We start from the raw sequence: 21,794 nt of genomic DNA, 5'->3' as shown, positions 1-21,794 counted from the left end.
TCAATTTCTCTGTCTTCCATTTTGATTCCTTTGAGAGATTCTCAGATTTTAGAAAAGAATCAGATGAGCAAGTCTTTCTGATGATCTGATAACGCCCTCCTACCATTCAATTCTCTTTCTCTGTTGTCAACTTCACTAGAGAGAAAACTTTAGGTACTTTGGTTTAACAGAGGAAAGTAAAGATAACTCTACCTCTCTTGCCCACTCTTAGGATAAAGTTTCTGAGACCCTGTATGATCTCATATGATATAATAAAAACACAATTTCTTCTGTTTGGAAAAGTGACATTAAAGATTCCATTTGTCCACAGGAACTTCAGAAAGTCTTTACTTTCCCCAAATTATGGACGCATCTTCTACTTCCTTTTTCCAGTAGGCACATATGCTCACTCAATGCTAAATTACCAACTTTAGACAGAAAAGAGAAATCCAAAGTTGGTATACGCTAAATTGATAATATATTCCCAGCTACTAGTTTTACTATTTACTAAAGGTAAATATTTGCTTTGCTATGGAAAGCAAATTCAAAGCAACTGTTATAAATCTATTTTCTCATTCAAAGGATTATGCACATCAAATTATGTAATATCATTTTGGGATTTATGGGTTCTCCCAATTGTGTGTCATGCCTGTCTATATATACTAACAGAGAAGAGCAGCAGTCCAGAAAATTAAAGTCCCTTCTATTTCTAGATTTTAACTTTGCTTCAGAATGGTTTGTATAAAGTCTGGTAGCAGTTTTACCTTCCTAACTGTTTTATGTTAATATTATAAATAGATTTGAATTCTCAAATTTCTCAGCACATAAGATAAAAGAAGGGCAGTGGTAATAGAAGAGAGTAGAAGTTAAATTAAAAATTTTCCACTCATAATCCAATAGATTGTAAATTTTGCATATCCTAATGCTTATCACAATAACTGACACATAATATCTTTGTTTACTGAAACAAAGATAATTCAGTAATCTGAAAAATACTTATATTTGCATGAAAACAAAATCCCAGCTATGTTTTCATAGTATACAGCCACTGCCAATAATTGTATAGGTTGTGCCTGTACTGCAGCCCCTGGCTGAGGCGTTGAGTCACGGCTGAAATCCAGCCAGTTTTCCATAGACAGGGCTATGTGCTTTGGCTCTAGATACTCAGTCTACAGTCTTCCCTGAGGAAAGGGTGCCTTTCTAATTCATGCTCCAGAGGGAGTACCCTTTATCTATTTTATACTAAGGCAGTGAGTCCCCTGATTTTGTGACTGCATTTTTAATTGTGTAAGGTGAAATCTGAATGTCGGAAGAAATTTTTTTTTTTTTTTAATTTGAAGGTCTGTATATCTTGGGGGTTATCTATGAAGGTTATATACACACTTGCATAGAGATATATATGCCCTAAAATAGATTATTTACAATTCTTGCCAAATACAAAAGTAGTAGACTTAGAAAAACAGTATTACATGTATAGTTCTTCTTGCAGTCCAATGAAGCAATGTCCTTGGAACAGATTTCCTTAGAATTCTCGCGGTGGGCAGTGTGGTTGGTAGTATCCTAACTAGTTTGCTAAATGACTTCTTTTGTTTGTTGACATGGTCTCTTTCTTTTCGGACCTTGGGCTTTACATTTTCTCTCTTTAATACTGCTGGGAAGAGGGATGGTTTTGAGTTTTTCTCAGCTTCCACAACTTTATATTTAAACGACTGTAATTCAGGGAATTTGGCACATTTTTCATTGCAAATTCCATTTGTCTTTAGAGAAAGAGTTTGTATTTTTTTGTATTGTGCAAATGTTACTAAATGTTTTTTATTATTATTATTATTTCCTTTCAATCTCTGAAAATACTGGTCTTCTAACTTTGATTTCTCCCCAGCCTCTAAATTGAAATGAGTTAAAGTGTTAGTCTGCCTGGAAGGAAAGGTGTATCTGTATATATATTCTTCATTTTCATCTCGCATTTTGCAATTAGGAATTCTTGGATATGGTGACAGTACTGTTTCAAGTTTTTCTTGTGCCATCAATTTATAGATGTTATTATGCTCTTTTTTTTCAAGAGACTTCGTTTTTAGTGTCTTTTCAAAGCAAGCATTTGACTGAGCTGTTTTTGATTTACCACTCCAACTATGCGGGTCTTGAACTTCTGTTTTAAAGTCACAATTTTCTGCTCGAAGAAGCTGCATAAAACTATGTTCATTCCTTTGTTTCTTAAGTACTGTATCTGTAAGTCTTTCTGATGACTTATTTAATGGAATTGCTTGGGTATTTTTGTTGAAAGAAGGTTGTGCTTTAATTAATTTCAGTGTTTTGGCTCCTTCTTTAGGACAGTATCTTTGCTGTTCCTCAATTATTGATGGATTTTCCTTAATATTCTGTAAGGAAAAATATTCTTTTTCTTTCTCTTTGGTCAGTTCTGTTGCTATAAGTCTATCCTCAGGAACTTTTTGTAAAGTGGTTTTTTGAACAATTTTTGAATATTTATTTTGCCTTTCTGAAATCTCCTCCATAAATTGATTTTCTTTTCTAAAAGATAATTCTGGTGATACACATTTTAATGGTATGGATCTAGTATTGATCAAATTTATATGCTGGTTGATCCCCTCTAATTGACTTTCAGTTATTAGTCCTGATTTTGAAAGTTTTTCTATAAAAAGACTCTGGAGGTGTTTGCTTAAATCAGCTCTTAGATTTAATACTTCATTTTCTGATAAACCTATAAGATAGTTTTGTAGAGATTTACTTAAAGGATATTTCATGTGTATGTCAAGTCTTTCACCAAAACTCCCCCTTGAAGTGTCTTGTCCTAACTCATGAAAAGATATTGAGGCACTTCTAGATCTTAGAGAAGACATGTTTGAGTGTATAGTCTCAGATTCTGTCTCTTTAAATAAACTGCTTTCTGAAAGGTTTTTTAGGAAATAGTTTTGGAGAATTTCATTTAAAAAAGATCTTAGCTTTATTTCCAAATGTTTATCTATGAAATGATGATTAAAATTACTTACAAAAGACATGATTTCTTTCACAGTTTCTGAATATTTTTCTAGAAAAATATTCTGCCCTTTTGGTTCTGCTTTCTCATTCATCAAATATAGATTGTGATAGATTTTTGGTAAGTCTTCTTCAGTGATGTGTCCAGATTCTGAAAGTCTTTCTACAAGGTAATGTTGGATATGTTTACTTAGTTCAGATTTTAAATTTTTTATTTCTGACTCTGAGAGTTCTTCTAGAAATACACGCAGCTTTGGATTCAAAATAGGCTTACTGTCTAATTTATCTGCTTTATCAAAATTCTCTTTGATTTCTTCAAGGTCTTCTGTATTATTTGGAAAAGGATGCTGGATTAATCTTTCTAATTCTTTTTCTAGTTGTCTTCTTTCAGACTGATTATATTTGAAAAAAATATTAAACATATGTTTTAAAAAGGATTTTAACATTATTACATCTGAATCATTAAGTTTACCCATTAATGAGTTACTTAAATTTTCTAAAGTAGAATTCAGATCATTTTCTTCTCTATCAAACCTCTGACTGTTATTTAGCGTATCTGTTTTTTTATCTGGTGTTAACTGATATTTTGGATCTTGTAGGGGTATGTTTTGGCTTTCATCCACATATCCGACTCTATTAAAAGAAGTAGTTTCTTTGGGAATGATGAGTATATTCTGCTCTGAAAGAGGTTCTGTTTTACTTTGGGTTTCTGAACAATCCTCTGTGGAATACTTTGGCTCTTCTTCAGCAAATGCTGTCTCTGTATCCAGCATGGAACTCTTTTGATATTCTTTATTTAATTCTATCACTTTGATTACCCCAGATTCTAAAAGACTATCTACAGGAAATGCTTGTATTATCTGGCTTATAACAGATTTGGCCTGTGGCAATTCTATTTCATCATCATTTTCTTCATAGCGAAGTAGAATGTTTGAAGATAAACTCTCCCAAGCAGTGGGTAATTGATTCTGCAAATTTATTGGTATCTCACTCGATTCTTTCACTCCCATTTCCAACTCTGAGAAGATAGGTGCAGTGAATATTTGCTTTATAACATAATCATGTGCAATGCTACTTACACCTGGTTGGGAACTAGACACTTCAATTTTTGAATTTTTCTTTTTGAAATTATTTTTTTTAATTGGAAAATCAATCTCACCAGACTCCAAGTGTTTTTCAGAGACAAATTCCCTTTCTACCTCTGGAGAATTTCTTGGTTCACCTACTGAAAGTGAATCTGCAGGAATATCTTTAATTTTTTGTCTTAAAAGAGACTTTGAACTTACAATGTATTTTTCTGAAAGCAAGCTATTTAAATCTTGAACTTTTTCAAATACTTTGTTTTCCACACTAGTTGGTGGTTCATCATGAACATGTAAAAGTGGAGAACTAAGACTTTTCTTTCTTGTTTCAGTGTCCATAGGAACCTTTGGTTTAGAAAATAATTCATCTGATAGGTCTTGCAGATTTTTACCTAAAATTGACTTGAGTATCACTGATTGTTTTAAATTTTCTAGGTGGGAAGTAAGACTTAATGATTTTGAGAGGCGACATGTATTTACATTTCCAGTCATTGATGATTCTCCTTCAAAGTTTGGTAGAGATACATTTGGTAGTCTTTCTTTTAATTTATTCTTACTATCTAAAGTCGTTAGTGTGGTCATAGTGGGATCACGGGCGAAATTACTCTTAGTGTCTAAAGTCTTTATTGTAATGAAATCAGGATCACAGGCTAACTTAGTCTTAGTGTCTAAAGTCTTTACTGTGGTGTTACCAGGATCACATGGCCAGGTTTTATGAGTAGGTCTTGCAGTTTTTGAATATGTTGGGTAAGGAGGATCTTGGTCTTCATGCTCTATAACCTCTGTACTTAAAATGTTTCTGCATCTGGACATATCTTGGTCTTTCCTTTTTCTGACTGACATTTTGTTGTTTATATTCCTTATAAAAGGATCAAAACCATTCTTAAAGTTGAATTTCTGGAGCTGTAATATTAAAAATAAAAGGTAAGAAATTCTATAGTATTTATTTGAATTTATAATAAATTTTCTAGTTAAATTCTCTTTAAGAAATCTGTCAAGTTATCTACTCATCCACCTACTTTCTATAAAGAGAAAACTATTTTAAAATATTTGAAATTGGAATGATGAAAATTTTAATGCAAATTTTAAAAGTCATAATTCTGACACTATTTTGTGTCCAAGAGCTTTTCTGCTACCTAGAATATTTTAAAATACTTAAACAGCATTCATACATAGTTTTTTAAAAAACTTAATTTCCAGTGTTACCTGCACTTATTTAGACAATGGCTAACATCAGGATCTAAGTCCTATCCATAGAAATACTTACCATTTTAGTAGCAATATAGAACATTTTTATAATGCAAAGCAAGTAGTAGATATCCCATTAAAAGTATCATAAATATTTTACAAAGACTAACTTGGGAGCATATATCATCTGCTTTTAGGTCTGAGAATTTCAACAATGATGATGAGTTCTACCCACTCCTTAGCATGTCCCAGTAGAGTTTTGCTTTTTGATGAAAGGTCTTTCAGAAATGGTTAAGAGAGAGCAGTACAAAAAAATTCTGGATTACAGTGAAATTCCAGTGTAATATCCATGAGCAGTTTTGTAGCTCTGGGAATCAAGTTAGTCTATCATGAAATAGTCTTTGGAATGCAGTCTCTTATTCCAATTTTGCCAAACATATTCTTGTGTTTGTTAATATAACATATATTATCCAGTTGAAAAACGCAAAATATGAAATAATCAGCCTAATATTTTAGTTTATTTCAACTTAGTAGTTTAAGCTTTATTGTAATGGATACAATTTATTATATCTATTTTTCAAAAGTTAGTTGATATCCAGGTGATAGCATAAGAATCCCCTGGGTCTTTCTGAGAAATATAGATTCCCAGACTCCATTCCAAGATTTAGTTTCATCAGGTCAGAGGTAGGACCTGAGAACATGTATTTTTTCAAAGATAGCCAGATGCTTCTAATGGGTAGTCTGGTTTAGGAACCATTGAATTATATAAAGTATTAGAGAAAACTAGTATTTAAATATAATTGTTATTGGGATAGGATAATTCGGGACTCACCTGATATTTTGGTTTGAATTCTATATATTCTGGTCTGAAAGATGGTGAAATATATTCTTTTGGTGAAACAATCACCTTATAAAAAGAGAAATTTTAATTTTAGAATGCTTGTTATGCAAGGATATTTCCCAAGATAATTTTATTCTTTCAATAGTTATTAAAGATATAACAATTTAAAGCCTAAATAAGTATTTTTCTCATAACTACTATAATTTACTTTGCCAATTATCAAAGAAATCTATACATATATAATACATTTGCATATATAATCTTAGCTTCCTTGATAGTATATTCAGCCTAGTGAATTTATAAAATCAAAACAATACAGAGCAACGTCAAGCAGAAACCAAAATAGAAAAGAAATAGAATTATCAGAACAAATGTAATCTCATTTTAAAAGCTTGTAAAATGCTTTAGATAATAAATGGCATTTGATATGATATTGGGATATATAGCACTTTCAATGATTCTTTAACCTGTAATTGCTAAATAGGTTACTTAACGCTGACTAAGGAAACACTTGGTGCTAGATCAGGGTGTATAGGAGCAGGTATAGAATCACAGAACCACTGAATTTTTGTAGATGAAAGGTGCTTTAGAGATATTCCAGTCCTCCTCGTTTTATACAAGATCTGAAGTTGAAGTTGGTTGCCCCAAGTTACCCAGATGATTAGTAGCCTAAATCTTAGGTGTCCTAAATTTTCCATCACACAATCAAGACTGCAGTAATGTGCATCCATACTGACAACTCATCTAGAGAAAACTTGACACCATCACTCTGAGAGTACATAGTACTACAAGCCACTTGCTGATAAACTATCTCCTTTAGACAGAATGTTCATATATACCAAGTTAATTAAAATAACATTTCAATGAATGATGTTTCCATCTGTAACACTTTTGGTTTATATGTTAATATTAAGCAGTTAATAACACAACTTTATTCCTAAATTTTCAGCACCTTACCACTTTTGCTATTTTTAATTGCCTTAACACATTGACTAAATTATTTCTACAAGTTTCTCAATATTCCCCATTATGGTTTCTCCCTTTCAGACAAATGTGTCTAACTCTGAGTTCTTGAAATATATCTCAGACTTTTCCACACCTGTTCTTTTGCTTTTTTCTTTGCTTGAATTTCCCTTAAAAAGTTTAAATTCTAACATTTAAAATCTCATTATTTTAAATAAATTTAGTAGAAAAATTAAAAATAAATGAAATATGACAAGGAAATGGAAGAATAGTGATTATGTATGTATGTGTGTGTATGTATGTATGTATATGGGTGTGTATGTACATATATATATGTAAAATCTCCTTTTTGTAAAAGACACAAAAAGTCCTCCCTAATGTAAGCATGAAAGGATGTATGAAAGGATATAAAATGCTAACATCTCTGGAGGAGAGGAAATAGGAAACTATTAACTTTTATTCTGTTTAACTCTGTATTATTATTTAGATGAACATGGAACACTACTGAATATAAAAACTCCAATACATTTATACTGGGGAGACATGCTTTAGGCATTCATCTCAGGAAGCTAGAAAAGGGCAATAAAACAAACCAATATAGGAGCTTTAAGATGATGGACTGAACATGTGGTTCTATTCTCTCCTACCTCCCAAGGTTCCAGTAAATTAACAGAAAATAATATTTCAAAAAGAAAAGTCTCATGGAAATACTGGAAATCAATAAGGTGAGACACAAGGATTTAGAAAGTTGAGAAAATTTAGAAAATATGAAAGAAAATGAAATTAATTGAATGAAAATCCCCATCAAGAAAGTTAGAGCCTTAAACAACAGAACTCAGGTGGGCCTGAGAAGCAATAAATTCAAGGTCAGCATATACAAAGAGAATCAGATAATGGTGTAATTGTCATAGTTATTAATTAAAGAGCTGTATTCAGAACAGCTGGATCTTCTCTATCTCAGTGAATACAGAGCATATATTGCTGGAAGCATTGTCTTTCCCAGTCACTCACCCAAAACATCAAGAAAAGAAAAAAAAACATCTTTCTAAAGAAAGTGAGCCATCTGTGTAGGTGGAGATCCTATGAGTTTTGAGCCTTGATGGGGAAGCAGAGTAGAGCTTGCTGTCACTTACATTTCCACATCAGGTAATAGAAAGGGTATAAAAAGAAAGAAAAGGAAGTTCCATCTAGGAGATTAAACACATGGGTTCTCTGGAAATGTTGTTGGGTCCCCAGCCATCCTGCCTACCCTCTTCCATCCCCATATACCCTCCAGGGAAGCCTGCCTGTCACACAGAGCATACCTATACAATTAACATATTACTTCATTCGCAAATATAAAATGAGCCAACAAAGTTTACCAGATATATGAGGAAAATCAATACATGGAAGTGAAGAATTAATATGAACAGAACAAACCCTGGAGTAAATAGAGATATTTCTGAGGAATGTGAGGGGAGGGTGATCCTTGGAAAAAAATTCTAAATGGTATCTTGAGATAATCAAAAAGGTATTGATATCCACTTAGCTGTATAATAAGCATCTCAAATACAGCATATACAAAAAAGAATTCTGGATTACTAAGACTGCTCCCCTCCCTCCCCTCCAAAACCCCCACAAAACCTTGACCTTTTTCTGTCTTTTCTCACTTCAGTTAATGGTGCTACCATCTACTGAATTATTAGGCTAGTAACTTAAGTATAACTCTTTAATTTATCTCCTTCTCCATCCATATCTAATCCAGTATTAAGTCCTGTGGTTGCTGCCTTCAAAATATATCAAGTGTCCAATCACATCTCACCATCAACCCTACCACTGTAGCACAAGCCACTATCATCTCTTTGCCAAACATTACTCTTCTAACTTGTTTCTTGTTCTCTGTGACAAAGACTAATAATTGCCTTACCACAATATATATGATCTCACGAACATAATTTTTTTTTAGCATTTAGGCAGAAATGTCCCCTGCGTAAAAAAAAAAAAAAAAGCTACATTTTCCAGTGTCCTTTGAAGACAAGGGTAACTATGTGACAAGTTTCTGGCAAACTACACATAACTGGAAGTTGTTGGGAGAATCTTCTGAGAAAGTATCTTAAAATAGAGGCAGACTCATTTGACAGGGACCTAACTGACCAGCCTGCATTCCAAGTTATATGAGATAGACCTGAACTAGTCAGGCCTTCATGTATCCACCCAGCAAGGTTAAAACATGCACACACAATGATTTGCACAAAAGGTCTTCCTATGCTCTATCTAGTTCAATGAAGTTAACTGGGAACTGGGCTGACACTGCTCAAGACCAAGAGTGCTGCCATAACATAGGGGATAGAGCAAGAGTGAGTAAAAATGCCATGAAATTTCCCAATATTTTGAAGATGGCTTTTTCTTCATTGGATATTTGTTTGGTTTCCATAAACTTTGTTTTCCAGAGCTCCTATGAAGCTTGTTCAGATAGCTTCTGAATGCTTTTTCAATGTTCTTCAAGGGAACAAGAACTTGGAGCTTCTTATTCCAACATTTTGTTGCTGTAACTTTCCTTTAACATTTCTTGTGGTGTTGGTCTTCTTGCAATAAATTCTCTCAGACTTTGCTTGCTGAAAGGGTTTCTTTTTTTTTTTTAATTTTTTTTTTTTAAGTTTATTTATTTTTGAGACAGAGACAGAGCATGAACGGGGGAGGGGCAGAGAGAGAGGGAGACACAGAATCGGAAGCAGGCTCCAGGCTCTGAGCCATTAGCCCAGAGCCCGACGCGGGGCTCGAACTCACGGACCGCGAGATCGTGACCTGAGCTGAAATCAATCGCTTAACCGACTGAGCCACCCAGGCGCCCCTGAAAGGGTTTCTTAACTTCTATTTTGAAAAATGCCATCACTCTTTAAAGAATTCTAGATTGGTGAGGTTTTTCCTTCCATTACTTTAAAAATGACATTCCATAGCCTTCTGCCTTGCATAGTCTCCAACATGAAGTCTGTTGTTATTTGTATATTTCTCCCCCTATAATAAATGTGCTTTCCTCTCCCATCCCCTTAAGGTTTTCTCTTTACCACTGATTTTCAGCAATGTGATTATGATATGTCTGAGAATTTTTTTAGATCTATTCTCTTTGAGGTTCACTGAGCTTCTTGGGTCTGTGGGTTTACACCTTTCATCAAATTTGAAAAACTTTTAGACATTATTATTTCTTCAAATACATTTTTTTAAGTTTCTCCTATGAGTCTCCAATTACACGTACATTTTACCATTGTATGTATTTATTATTTTCTTACTGGATGCTAAGACTGAGAAATTTTACATTTTTGGTTGCTAGATTTTGCTTTCTTCGTTAATCTAATATTTTACTTTATTTTGATGTACATTAATATACATAGAAACAGTTGGACTCTTTTGAAGTTTGCTTTTAAGCTTTATTGGTGTTGGCATTGTCCAAACGCCTTTAAGGTAAGGATGACTTAGTCTCTCTACTAAGATGATAGCCTTCTATTTTCTGTCACATGTGTTATGAGTCTTTCCTCTTTGGCATATAGGAAAATGGTTTATTTCTAGCTATACGAGCTCCTAGAATGTTCTACCTAACATTTTCAATGGTTCTTTTTCTTGCCTCCAGTATTTCACTCGTCAGTGAATGAGTACTCAGTCTAGTACTCAATGACTGAAGGGGACCTCCTTCAGTTATCTGGAGATTTCTTGCTCTACATTTCCTTCCTCTCTGGTACTCTACTCCACAAATTCTGCCTCTGCCTGCCAAAGTCCAATATCCATCTCTTCAACTCAGTGAGACTTCCAAGCTCTGTTTTGGTTCTGTCTCCTTGTGCTGCTATGTAGTAAACTGGTATGACTGTATGGCTCACTTTGTCCTTTTCTCTAAGTAATCACAGTCCCATGCTGCCATCTTCCCATTGTCTGAAACTGCCTTTCCATATTTTTTTCCTGTTTTTTTTATTGTTTAAGGCAGAAAGATAAATCATGTCCCTGTAAACTCCATCTTCACTAGAAGCAGAAATGTGACATTTACTTTTCATGGATCTACCATATACATTATTTGGTTCAGCAGAGATTAACATTTATATAATAATAATATATTATATATAACATATATATATTTTAATATTGTAATGTCATAAATATTGTAACAATTATAAATTAATTTTTCTTAGATTTAAAATAGACTCTATATGCTCTATAAACAAAGCATAGGAGATTTAACTAGAGCAAAACAATAGAATGTACTAGAAACCTTGACAAAGAAATGACAATATGTGAATAACAACAGCAAAAAGAAAATGGAAGGGACAGGAAAATTAAGCTATTTAAAAACATTTTTTAATGTTTTTATTTATTTTTGAGAGAGAGAAAGCATGAGTGGGGGGGGGGGCGGGGAGGGACGGGGAAACAGAATCTGAAGCAGTCTCCAGGCTCTGAGCTGTCAGCACAGAGCCTGATGCAGGGCTTGAACTCTTGAACCATGAGATCATGACCTGAGCTGAATTCAGACACTTAACTGACTGAGCCACCCAGTCACCCCAGAAAATGAAATTTAAAACAAATATATTTACATTGGGGCGCCTGGGTGGTTCAATTGGTTGAGCATCTGACTTGGTTTCAGCTCAGGTCATGATCTCACAATTTGTGGGTTCAAGCCCCACACCAGGCTCTGTGTTGACAGTGTGGAGACTGCTTGGGATTCTCTCAGTCTCTCTCTGTCCCTCCCCCACTCTCTCTCTCTCAAAATCAATAAATAAACATTAAAAAAAACTTTTATCTTTCATAATAGGAAATTGATAAATAATGCCTATAGTAACAAGAATTTTTCAAAAAATATTAATCAGAGCATTATAATCATTAGAAAAATTTAAAAAATAATGTCTAATAAAACTGAGAAGAAACATTGTAGAAGGAAGGTTTGAAACATTATAAATGCTCTAAATCATCTTTCAGGGTGTGATATCAACACATTCTACCTGAAGTTGATTAGCTGATAAATAATATAGAATTTGAACTACATAAGTTATAATAAAACTCACTGGAAGAATTACAAAGCAAAATGTTAAAAGTAGTTGTCTGGAGGAAGTGTGACTGATAGTGTGGTTATAGGTGGAGAAGAATGACTTTTACTTTTCATTTATACTGTTCTATGCAGACTGATTTTGGGGGGACTGTCTGGGTGTAGTTTGAATTTAAAAAAAAAAGCTGAGGGGTGCCTGGGTGGCTGAGTTGGTTAACCATCTGACTTCAGCTCAGGTCATGATCTCATGGCTGGTGGGTTCAAGCCCTAGGTCAGGCTCTGTGCTGACAGTTCAGAGCCTGGAGCCTGCTTCGGATTCTGTGTCCACCTCCCTCTCTCTGCCCCTCCCCCACTCATGCTTTCTTTCTCTTTCGAAAATAAATAAACATTAAAAAAAAAGCTGAGGGGTAGGAGAACATAAAAGCTTAAACCTTATAAAAAAACTACAAAGAGCATTCTTTTTAATTTTTTTTGACAGTGCAAGTGAGCAAGTGAGTGAGGGGCAGAGCAAGAAGGAGAGAGAGAGAGAGAAGCAGCACTCACCCAAGGGTCATGTTTTACCCGAAGCTGGGCTTGAGCTCACTCAAAGTGAGGCTTGTGCTCACCTGAAGCAGGGCTCAGTCTGACCTGAAGCAGGGCTTGTACTCACGTTTTTGTTTTGTTTTGTTTTGTTTTTGAGAGAGAGAGAGAAAGTTACATAGGACATTTTTCATAGGAAATTGATTAAATAATTTTTGTACAGGCTCACAATGAGAGACAATAGAATCTACTAGTTTACAGCACAGATTTCAAACTCAGTCTGCCTCAGCTCAAAACCCAGGCTTACCACTTGATTTCTAGATGTTCTCAGACTAATCAGTTAGCTGCTCCATGACTTACCTTTCCCACATATATAATAAAGTAAAAATATCTACTTCACAGTATTGTTATGAGGATTAAATGAGTTAATGTATTAGGATACTAATACAGTAACTTGTGATAAAAGTATTGGCTATTATTATAAAAAAGAATGAGATCTTGCCATTTGACAATATGGATAGACCTAGAGGGTATCATGCTAAGTGAAATAAGTCAGACAGAAAAAGACAAATACTATATGATTTCACTTACATGTGGAATCTGAAAAACAAAACAAAAAAAGAAAACTAGACTCTTAAATACAGAGAAAAAACGGGTGGTTGTCAGGAGGGAGGCAGGTAGGGGGGATGGGCAAAATAGATAAAGGGAATTAAGAGGAACAATTTTCCAGTTGTAAAATACATAAGTCATTTTGTATGGGGCTGCAGCATGGAAATATAGTTAAAGGTACTACAGCAGCATTATGTGGTGATAGATGATGACCACACATCATAATGAGCATTGAATAATGTATTGAATTGTTGAATCAATATGTTGTCCACCTGAAACTAATATAACACTGTGTGTTAATTATACTTTAAATAAAAACTATTGGCTATTATTAAGATAAAAATATTTTAGCCATTTAAAGTAATGAATTTGATATACAGGTTGTACAAGCAATGTGATAACACATGAAAATTTAAGGTACAGAACAATATGGCTAGTTGATCATAATAAGCAGTCTGGAAAAGTGCCAGTCGCATATAAGGATGTCTTTGCAAAACTGACTCAAGTGGGATAGGACAAATTCAATAGACAATAATTTAAAATTTTTTTTAATAATTAAAATATATGATTATGCATTTGCCAAAATCCATTGATCTGTACTTCACAAAGAATGAACATTGATGCACATAAACTACAACCAAAACAATAAAAAAAAAGAATGTTAGTAGTCAAGAAATAATGCAGACATTGATAAATGAATCTAATTGTATTATAAATGTAATTACACTGAAAGGGGTAGGAGAAAAAAGGAACTGGCCATAGTAACTTTGGAAAATAATGTTTTGAGTGGAAACTCTAAGGCTAAAGACAAAGTAAACTGTACATAAACACTGTGCACTAGAAGGTAAATTTGTTCTTCATGAGTATGGTATAATTTAGTAATTCTGACACTGCTTTGCATTCATATTGGGGCTGAATAAATAAATAAATGAATTGTGGATGATGACAGCAGGTTTCTCACTGTGGGAGAGAGAAGTTACTTTAGATACAAGCAAGAAAAGTGGGTTAGAATAACTCAGTGATACTGGAGTAAGTTCAGAGACATCAGTAGAAACTTAGAAAAATATATAGAGAGTTGGATACATACAGAAACAAGTATAAATATATCTAAATATTTGGGTTTGCATACATACATATATTAACTGTCCTCTGAGAAAGCCTAGACACAACAGCAACAAACACACCCAGTTCCCAGAGCCTGGTTTCAAGTATCATTCTCCAGTAAAAATAACCAGGGATCCTTGTAGAAATGGTTGATTCTAGGACTGGGGCAAGAGATATACAAGATACACCTGGAACATCTTATAGTACAAAAAGTAGGAAAGTGCTCAAAAAACAAAAGGATGGGGGCATGTCAAAGGGACACAGGACATACTGAAAGAGTTCCTAATGGCCACCCACCCACCCCCACACACACAATAACATCGTATTAGATTACAACCCAAAATATAAAATATATTTATTTAGCAATACCTAAAAGAAAGAAAGAAAGAAAGAAAGAAAGAAAGAAAGAAAGAAAGAAAAGAGAGAAGAAAAGAAAAAAGAAAGTAAGAAATTGGCTGATATAACTAGGGAGGATCTGGTTCCAGGGACTCAAGTGAGCAAGTCACTATCTCTTCATATCTTTCTTGCTCTGTGTTTTTTTTTGTTTTTTTGTTTTTTAATGCATTCTTTCTTAGATCACAGCTAGCTCTTGCTATAAAAGAATAAAGATTTCTCTTAATATTCTTATATCAAATTATATGGTTATCCTGGTAGCCACAGAGACAGTATCAAGTTTGTCAACTACACCAAGGATCAGAGTTGAGGCAGGGATGATATCCTCAGGAAGGGATACTGACAGACAAAAATATGTTAACTATATGGACAACTAATATGTACACTCATGCCTCATTTTATCATGTGTTGTTTTATTGTACTTCCCAAATATTGCTTTTTTAAAATAAATTGAAGATTTGTGGAAACCTGGTGTCAAGCAAGTGTATCAGTGCCATTTTTCCAAGAGCATTTGCTCATTTTGTGTCTCTGTGTTACATTTTGGTAATTCACACAATGGTTCAAACTTTTTCATTATTATTCTACTTGTTGTGCTGATTTGTGATCATTTATTACAACACTGAAAGCTCAGATGATGGTTAGCATTTTTTAGCAAGAAAGTACTTTTAAATTACGGTATGTGCATTTTTTAGACATAATGCTATTGCACACTTAATAGACTACAGTACAATGTAGGCATAACTTTTATATGCACTGGGAAACCAAAAAATGCATTTGACTTGCTTTACTGTGATATTCACTTTATGTGGTGGTCTGGAACCAAACCTGCAATATCTCTGAGGGTGCTTGCTGTGTTGAAATAACTGCCTATCTATTTCAACAAAAATATCAGATTTTTACCTCATACCAGAAAAAAAAGTATAAGTGAATTAAACCCATGTAAACATAAAAAACCTGTACTAGAAAGACATCTAAGAAAATACTGACATAATCTTGGGAAGGGGAAATACCTTCTAAGAAAAATTATAAACTAACTGCCACAAAGGAAAAGGTGCCAGATTCAACAATATAAAAATTTAAAATTGCTGTAAGGACTCCAAAGAAGTCTAAAAACATAGATAACAAACAGTATTGATAACAAAGCATTGTTATTTGAAATACATAAAACGTTCTCACATATAAACACACACCCAATTTGCATATACAGGCTGAGTCAACAGAAATACAAATGGATAATAAACAGGTGAAAATTGTTCACTCATTAATAATCAGAAAAATGTCAATTAAAATAACAATGGAATATCATTTTTGTGTGAACAACTAACAAAAACTAAAATGAACAGGGTGTGGAATAGTGAATATTTTCTTACATTTTGGGTGCAAATACAAATTAGTAAATATGGTTTAAAGGATAATCTTGCAGGATTTATGTCAAAATTAAAAACACTCGTATATTTTGATCCAACAAGTCTACTTTTCATATTTATCCTATGGTATACTTGTACAGGTGAATAAAGATAATACTTACCATTTAGTAAGTGACTAAATTCATTATGTCCCAAGCCCTTTAAAATTCTTTGAAATAGATGATAGTATAATCATTTTGCAGATGACAAAACTGAAACTCAGATGTAAATTGCCCAGAGTTATATGACCATGAAAGTAGAAGAATCTGCATTTGAACCTAGATATTTTTGCCTGTAAAATCCAAGGTCTTTTTACTATATCATACTAGTTCTCTTACCATCACCAAACACTGCCTTTAATTGGTAGGTAAAATCAAATTCCCCATTCCTCCCCACCTTTCTTGCATCTTGACCTTTGGGGAAATGATTTAGCATCCTGTCATTGTCAAGGTTTAAATAGAAACAAACTAAGCTAGGGGCGCCTGGGTGGCGCAGTCGGTTAAGCGTCCGACTTCAGCCAGGTCACGATCTCGCGGTCCGTGAGTTCGAGCCCCGCGTCAGGCTCTGGGCTGATGGCTCGGAGCCTGGAGCCTGTTTCCGATTCTGTGTCTCCCTCTCTCTCTGCCCCTCCCCCGTTCATGCTCGGTCTCTCTCTGTCCCAAAAATAAATAAAAAATGTTGAAAAAAAATTTAAAAAAAAAAGAAACAAACTAAGCTATATCTTGAAAGTCTTAATTTATGAAGGGGATCTAAAAATGTGAAGGAATTATTGAAAGACTGTCACCTGAATGAGCTATGAGTTGAAAGAGATGTTTGTTAGTCCTTTCCAATTCAGATTAGCACTCCAGAAGTTTGTCTCAAAATACTGCATTTCTTTAACACACTGTCTACCTTGGTTCATAAAAAAGTCTTCTTTTAACTTCAAACAACTTCAAAGTTTATTTCCCCACAGAATTCTGAAGATTTTGTGACTTTGTGAAGCAATTACCTTAGACTTTTATGAATTTGTTCTAGAATTCTGATGTCTTCAATTTACAAGCTTATTGCCCTAGGCGATAGATTCTTTCAAACTTCTAAATCTGTTATTCATACATAACCTGTTTTATGGCTTACCAACTGAATTTATCTTGTTCAGTTTATCTGTTGTATATACAGGTTTGACTACCATCCTTAAGGACAATATTTAAGGTAAGTTTTCCTTTTCTTTACTTTATAAAAATTCAACTCTTTATTTTGAAATACTGTAGATTCCCATGAGTTGTAAGAAATAATAGAACTCAAACCCTTTATTTAGTTTCTCTCAATAGTAACATCTTACAAAACTGTAGTAGAATATCATAACCAGGATATTGACATTATACAGTCAAGATGTAGAACATTTCCACAAGAATCCCTAAAGTCCTTTTATAGTCAGTCACATCCATTTCTTTCCTGCCCCCACTCCCTATTTAATGCCTAGGAACCACTAATCTGTTCATTTGTATGGTTTTGTAATTTCAAAAATATTATATAAATGGAGTCATACAGTGTATAACATTTTAGAATTGGCTGTTTTCAGTCAGAATAATTCTCTGGAGATTCATCCAAGTTGTATATATCAATACTTTGTTCCTTTTAATTACTGTTATTCCATGGTATGGATGTACCACAGTTTATTTAGCCATTCACTAATTGAAGGACAATCTGGGTTGTTTCACTTTTTGGCTATTATGAATAAAGCTGCTATGAATATTTGTGTTTATATTTTTCTGTGAATATAAGAATTTCTCTGGGATAAATGCTCAAGAGTGCAATTCTTGGGTTTCATGGCAGTTGCATAGTTTTTTGACAAACTGCCAAACTATTTTCAGGTGTGGCTGTAAAATGCTTAATTCCCATGAGCAATTTCTCAACATTTCACCAGTATTTGATTTTATTATTGTTTCTTATTTTAGGCATGAGACTTAGGTCAGAGTTTGGTTTTGTTTCTCAACAGATGTCCAGTTGCTCCAACACCACTTGTTGAAAGGCTATCTTTCCTCCATTGAATTGCTTTTGCATAACTGTCAAAAATCAGACATGTTTTTGTGGGTCTATTTCTGCCATATTTATTCTGTTTCATTGATATTTGTGTCTCTCTCAGCTCTAATAGCACACTGTCTTAATTTGTGGTTATTGTAGCTCTATAGTAGGACTTAGCATCAGTTAAAAAGATACCCCTTACTTTAACCTTCTTTTTAAAGATAACTTTAGCTATGCTAGCCCTGTGCCTTTCTACATATATTTTAGAATGACCTTGTCTATGTTTACAAAGAGCTGGAGTTCAGATAGAAATTGTATTAAATCAGGAGAGGTGTAGAAGATGGTAGCAGAGTAGGAAGACCCTAGGCTCATCTCGTCATGTGAACACAACTAGATAACTATCAAAACATCCTAATTAGGGGTGTCTTCATGTGACTCTTGATCCTGGGGCTGTGAATTGGAGACCCATGTTTGGTGTCGAAATTACTTAAAAAATAAAATTTTTTAAAAATCATCCTAAATACCTCAGAAAATCACCCTGAAGACTGACAGAACAAACTATACAACTAAAGGGAGATAAGAGGCCACATTGAAGAAGGCAGGAAGTGTGGAGACATGGTTTAGAGGAGAAATGGATCATGGGTACTGCAGAGGGGAGGGAGCCATAGTTGCAGAGAAGGCTGAGAGAGAGTATGACACATAGGGGATCACACAAGGAGAACATTTCCTCAAAGCCACTGGCTGGGAAAAAGAGAGGGGCTGATTTTTGTGAGTCTGCCACCAACGTGGCTTAAAGCTTAGAGTTTTAAAGGTCAGTCAGCTTGGCTGGGATAGAGCACTGAGGGCACTGCCCATCTCCTGGAGAGAAGGGCCCAAATAACCTGGGGGCAGACAGCATGGAAGCAAAGATTTGAAGAACACCTCGGGCACACAAGGGGGGAGATTATTTGCTCTTCTTGGAGTCAGTCCCTGAGAGGTAGCATGCGGGAGGATCTCTCTCCATGGACAAAGAAGCTGGCTGGAGCCATTTCCCTCCCCACCTCTCAGCATAATCACAGTCACCTGGGAGAAGCAATCCAGCATTGACACAGGCTGCCTAACTTGCTTACACCAAGTTCTACACCTCTGCTCTCTGGCAGAACTTCCCTTCTCAGTCAAGCTTGCCTCAGTCCCAGTGCAGTGAGCCCCACCCCGGAAACCAGCAAAACCCCTACCCACACCACATTCCCAAACAAAGAGTTCTGTAGGGCTTCAGTTCTAGTGAAAGAACTATCAGGTCTCATTTAACAAGTAGAACAGAGAGCACCTAGTTTAAACTCACCACATTCTGGGCAAGGACCAAACACTGTCCACTGCAAGCAAGGAGAACCTCCACAGATGACCAGCCTAAAAGATACAGCAGCCACAACGCAACAGCAGAGCGCACACAGTACACATTAGAGACACTCCCTGATGCACCAGGCCCTGGAAACCACATGGCCACTTCTCATACAGCTATTACTCTCTGGTGCAGAAAATATAACTGGCATTTCTAACACAGAGAAAAAGGCAGAGCCTTAGACAAAACCAAGACAGAGGAATTCATCCCAAATGAAAGAACAAGATAAGGTCACAGCCAGAGATCCAAGCGAAAAAGATATAACAACTAACATGATTGATGGAGAATTTAAAGCACCAATCATAAGGTTACTCACTGGGCTTGACAAAAGGATGAAAGACATCAGGGAGACCCTTATCACAGAGATAAAAGTTTTGAAAGAATCAGAAATAAAGAATGCAATAACTGAGATTGGAAAAAGGTTTCAGGCAATGAAAAGCAGGCTGGAATCAGCAGAAAAATGAATTGGTGATATAGAAGACAAAATAATGTGAAACAAGCTGAACAAAAGAGAGAAGGAAGAATTATAGAACATGAGAATAGACTTAGAGCACTCAATGACTCTATCAAACATTAAAACATTTGTATCATAGGAGTACCAAAAGAATAAAAGAGAGAAAAGGAAGCAAAAGCCTTATTTGAGGAAATAACTCAAAACTTCCCTAATCTGGAGTAGCAAACAGACATCCAAATCCAGGAGGCAGAGAGAACTCCATCAAAATCGACAAAAACAGGCCAATACCAAGACAGGTTGTAGTTAAATTTGCAAAATATAATGATAGAGAAAAAAATCCTAAAAGCAGCAAGAAAAAAGAAATCCCTAACCTACAAGGGAAGACCCATAAGGCTAGCTGCAGATCTCTCCACAGTACCTTACAGGCTTGAAGGGAATGGCACAGTATATTCAAAAGTATATTCAAAGTATATTCAAAGCTCAGAGCCTGGAGCCTGTTTCTGATTCTGTGTCTCCCTCCCTCTTTGCTCCTCCCCTACCTGTGCTCCATCTCTCTCTGTCCCTCAAAAATATATAAACATTAAAAACAATGGGTAGAAGGCATGAATAAACATTTTTCCAAAGATGACATACAGACGGCCAACAGACACATGAAAAGATGCTCAACATCACTCATCATCAGGGAAATACAAATCAAAACTACAATAGGATACTACTTGACACCTATAAGATATTTGAATTACTATTTTTGGATTATTTGGGTAAATACATAGTATTTACTTTATTGAATCTTTACCATATTGAGTCTTCCAATCTCTGAACATGGTATGTTCCACCATTTATTTAGGCCTTCGATTCTTTCTGTCAACATTTTGTAATTTTTATCATACAGATTGTTTACATGCTTTGTTCGATTTGTAAGTATGTAATTTTCTTTGGAGTTATTGTAAATGTTGTTTTTTAAATTTTTGTTTCCACATTTTCATTGTTAGTATATAGAAATGCTACTGATTTTTTCATTTTGAATTTGTATCCTCCAACCTTACAGATCTCACTTATTATTTCTCATATTGTGTTATTGTTGTTATTGTTTTTAGAATCTATTTTATACACAACCATTCCATCTGAAAATATAGTTTTATTTCTTTTTTTCTAATTTATGTGACTTTTATTTCCTTTTCTTTTTTGTTACAATGGATAAAATTTCTAGTACCATATTAAAAAAGAGCATATATCATTGCCTTATTCCTTATCTTTGAAGAAGAGCATTCAGGCATTCACCATTGAGTTAATGTAAACTGTAGATTTTTGCAGATGCACTTTATCAAGTTGAGAAAGTTACCTTATAATAGTTTGTTGAGAGTTATGTCATGATTGTATGTTGAATTTTGTGAAAAAATCTTTGTGTCAACTGATATCATGTTTTTCTCCTTTAGTCTGTTGATATGGTGAATTACATGACTGATTTTCAAATGTTGAACATGTCTTGCACATCTGGATATGATGAATTACATGGACTCATTTTCAAACGTGGAACCAGCGTTGCATGGCATATAATTTTTTTATACTTGCTGTATAAGTGTGCTAATATTCTGTTGAGGATTTATGCATCTAAATTCATGAGCAACACTGTTTGTAGTTTTTTCTTCCTTCCTTCCCTCCCTCTTCTTTTTCTTTTCCCTTTCCTTTCCTCTTTCCTTCTTTATCCCTTTTTTCTTCCCCTTCCCTTTTCTTTCTTTTCTTTTTTCTTCCTTCCTTCCTTCCCCCTTCCCTTTTCTCTTTTTTCCTCCCTTCCTTTCCTCCTTTCCTTCCTTCCCCCTTCCTCTTCCTTCCTTTCTTCTTTCTTTCTTTCTTTCTTTCTTTCTTTCTTTCTTTCTTTCTTTC

At 34.6% G+C, this 21,794-nt stretch overlaps 1 protein-coding gene across 7 annotated transcripts in view; it reads right to left on the bottom strand.

Moving 5' to 3' along the window:
* C2CD6 (C2 calcium dependent domain containing 6) overlaps positions 1 to 21,794 on the bottom strand; it is a 150,473-nt gene that overhangs the window by 1,838 nt on the left and 126,841 nt on the right. For 5 of the 7 annotated variants that reach the window (XM_049615183.1, XM_049615179.1, XM_049615180.1 and 2 more), the window contains 2 exons: positions 6,073 to 6,147; positions 1,449 to 4,955 (listed from right to left, as the gene is read on the bottom strand). In XM_049615183.1, coding sequence (XP_049471140.1) covers positions 1,449 to 4,955; positions 6,073 to 6,147 — 3,582 coding nt within the window. The remainder of the gene's footprint in view (positions 1 to 1,448; positions 4,956 to 6,072; positions 6,148 to 21,794) is intronic. The other 2 variants (XM_049615184.1, XM_049615185.1) reach the window with 2 other exon arrangements.

The sequence above is a fragment of the Panthera uncia genome (assembly GCF_023721935.1).
Source record: "Panthera uncia isolate 11264 chromosome C1 unlocalized genomic scaffold, Puncia_PCG_1.0 HiC_scaffold_3, whole genome shotgun sequence".
Taxonomy (NCBI): domain Eukaryota; kingdom Metazoa; phylum Chordata; class Mammalia; order Carnivora; family Felidae; genus Panthera; species Panthera uncia.
The sequence above is the reverse complement of the archived record's forward strand: the minus strand, read 5'-3'. Positions and strand labels throughout refer to the sequence as shown.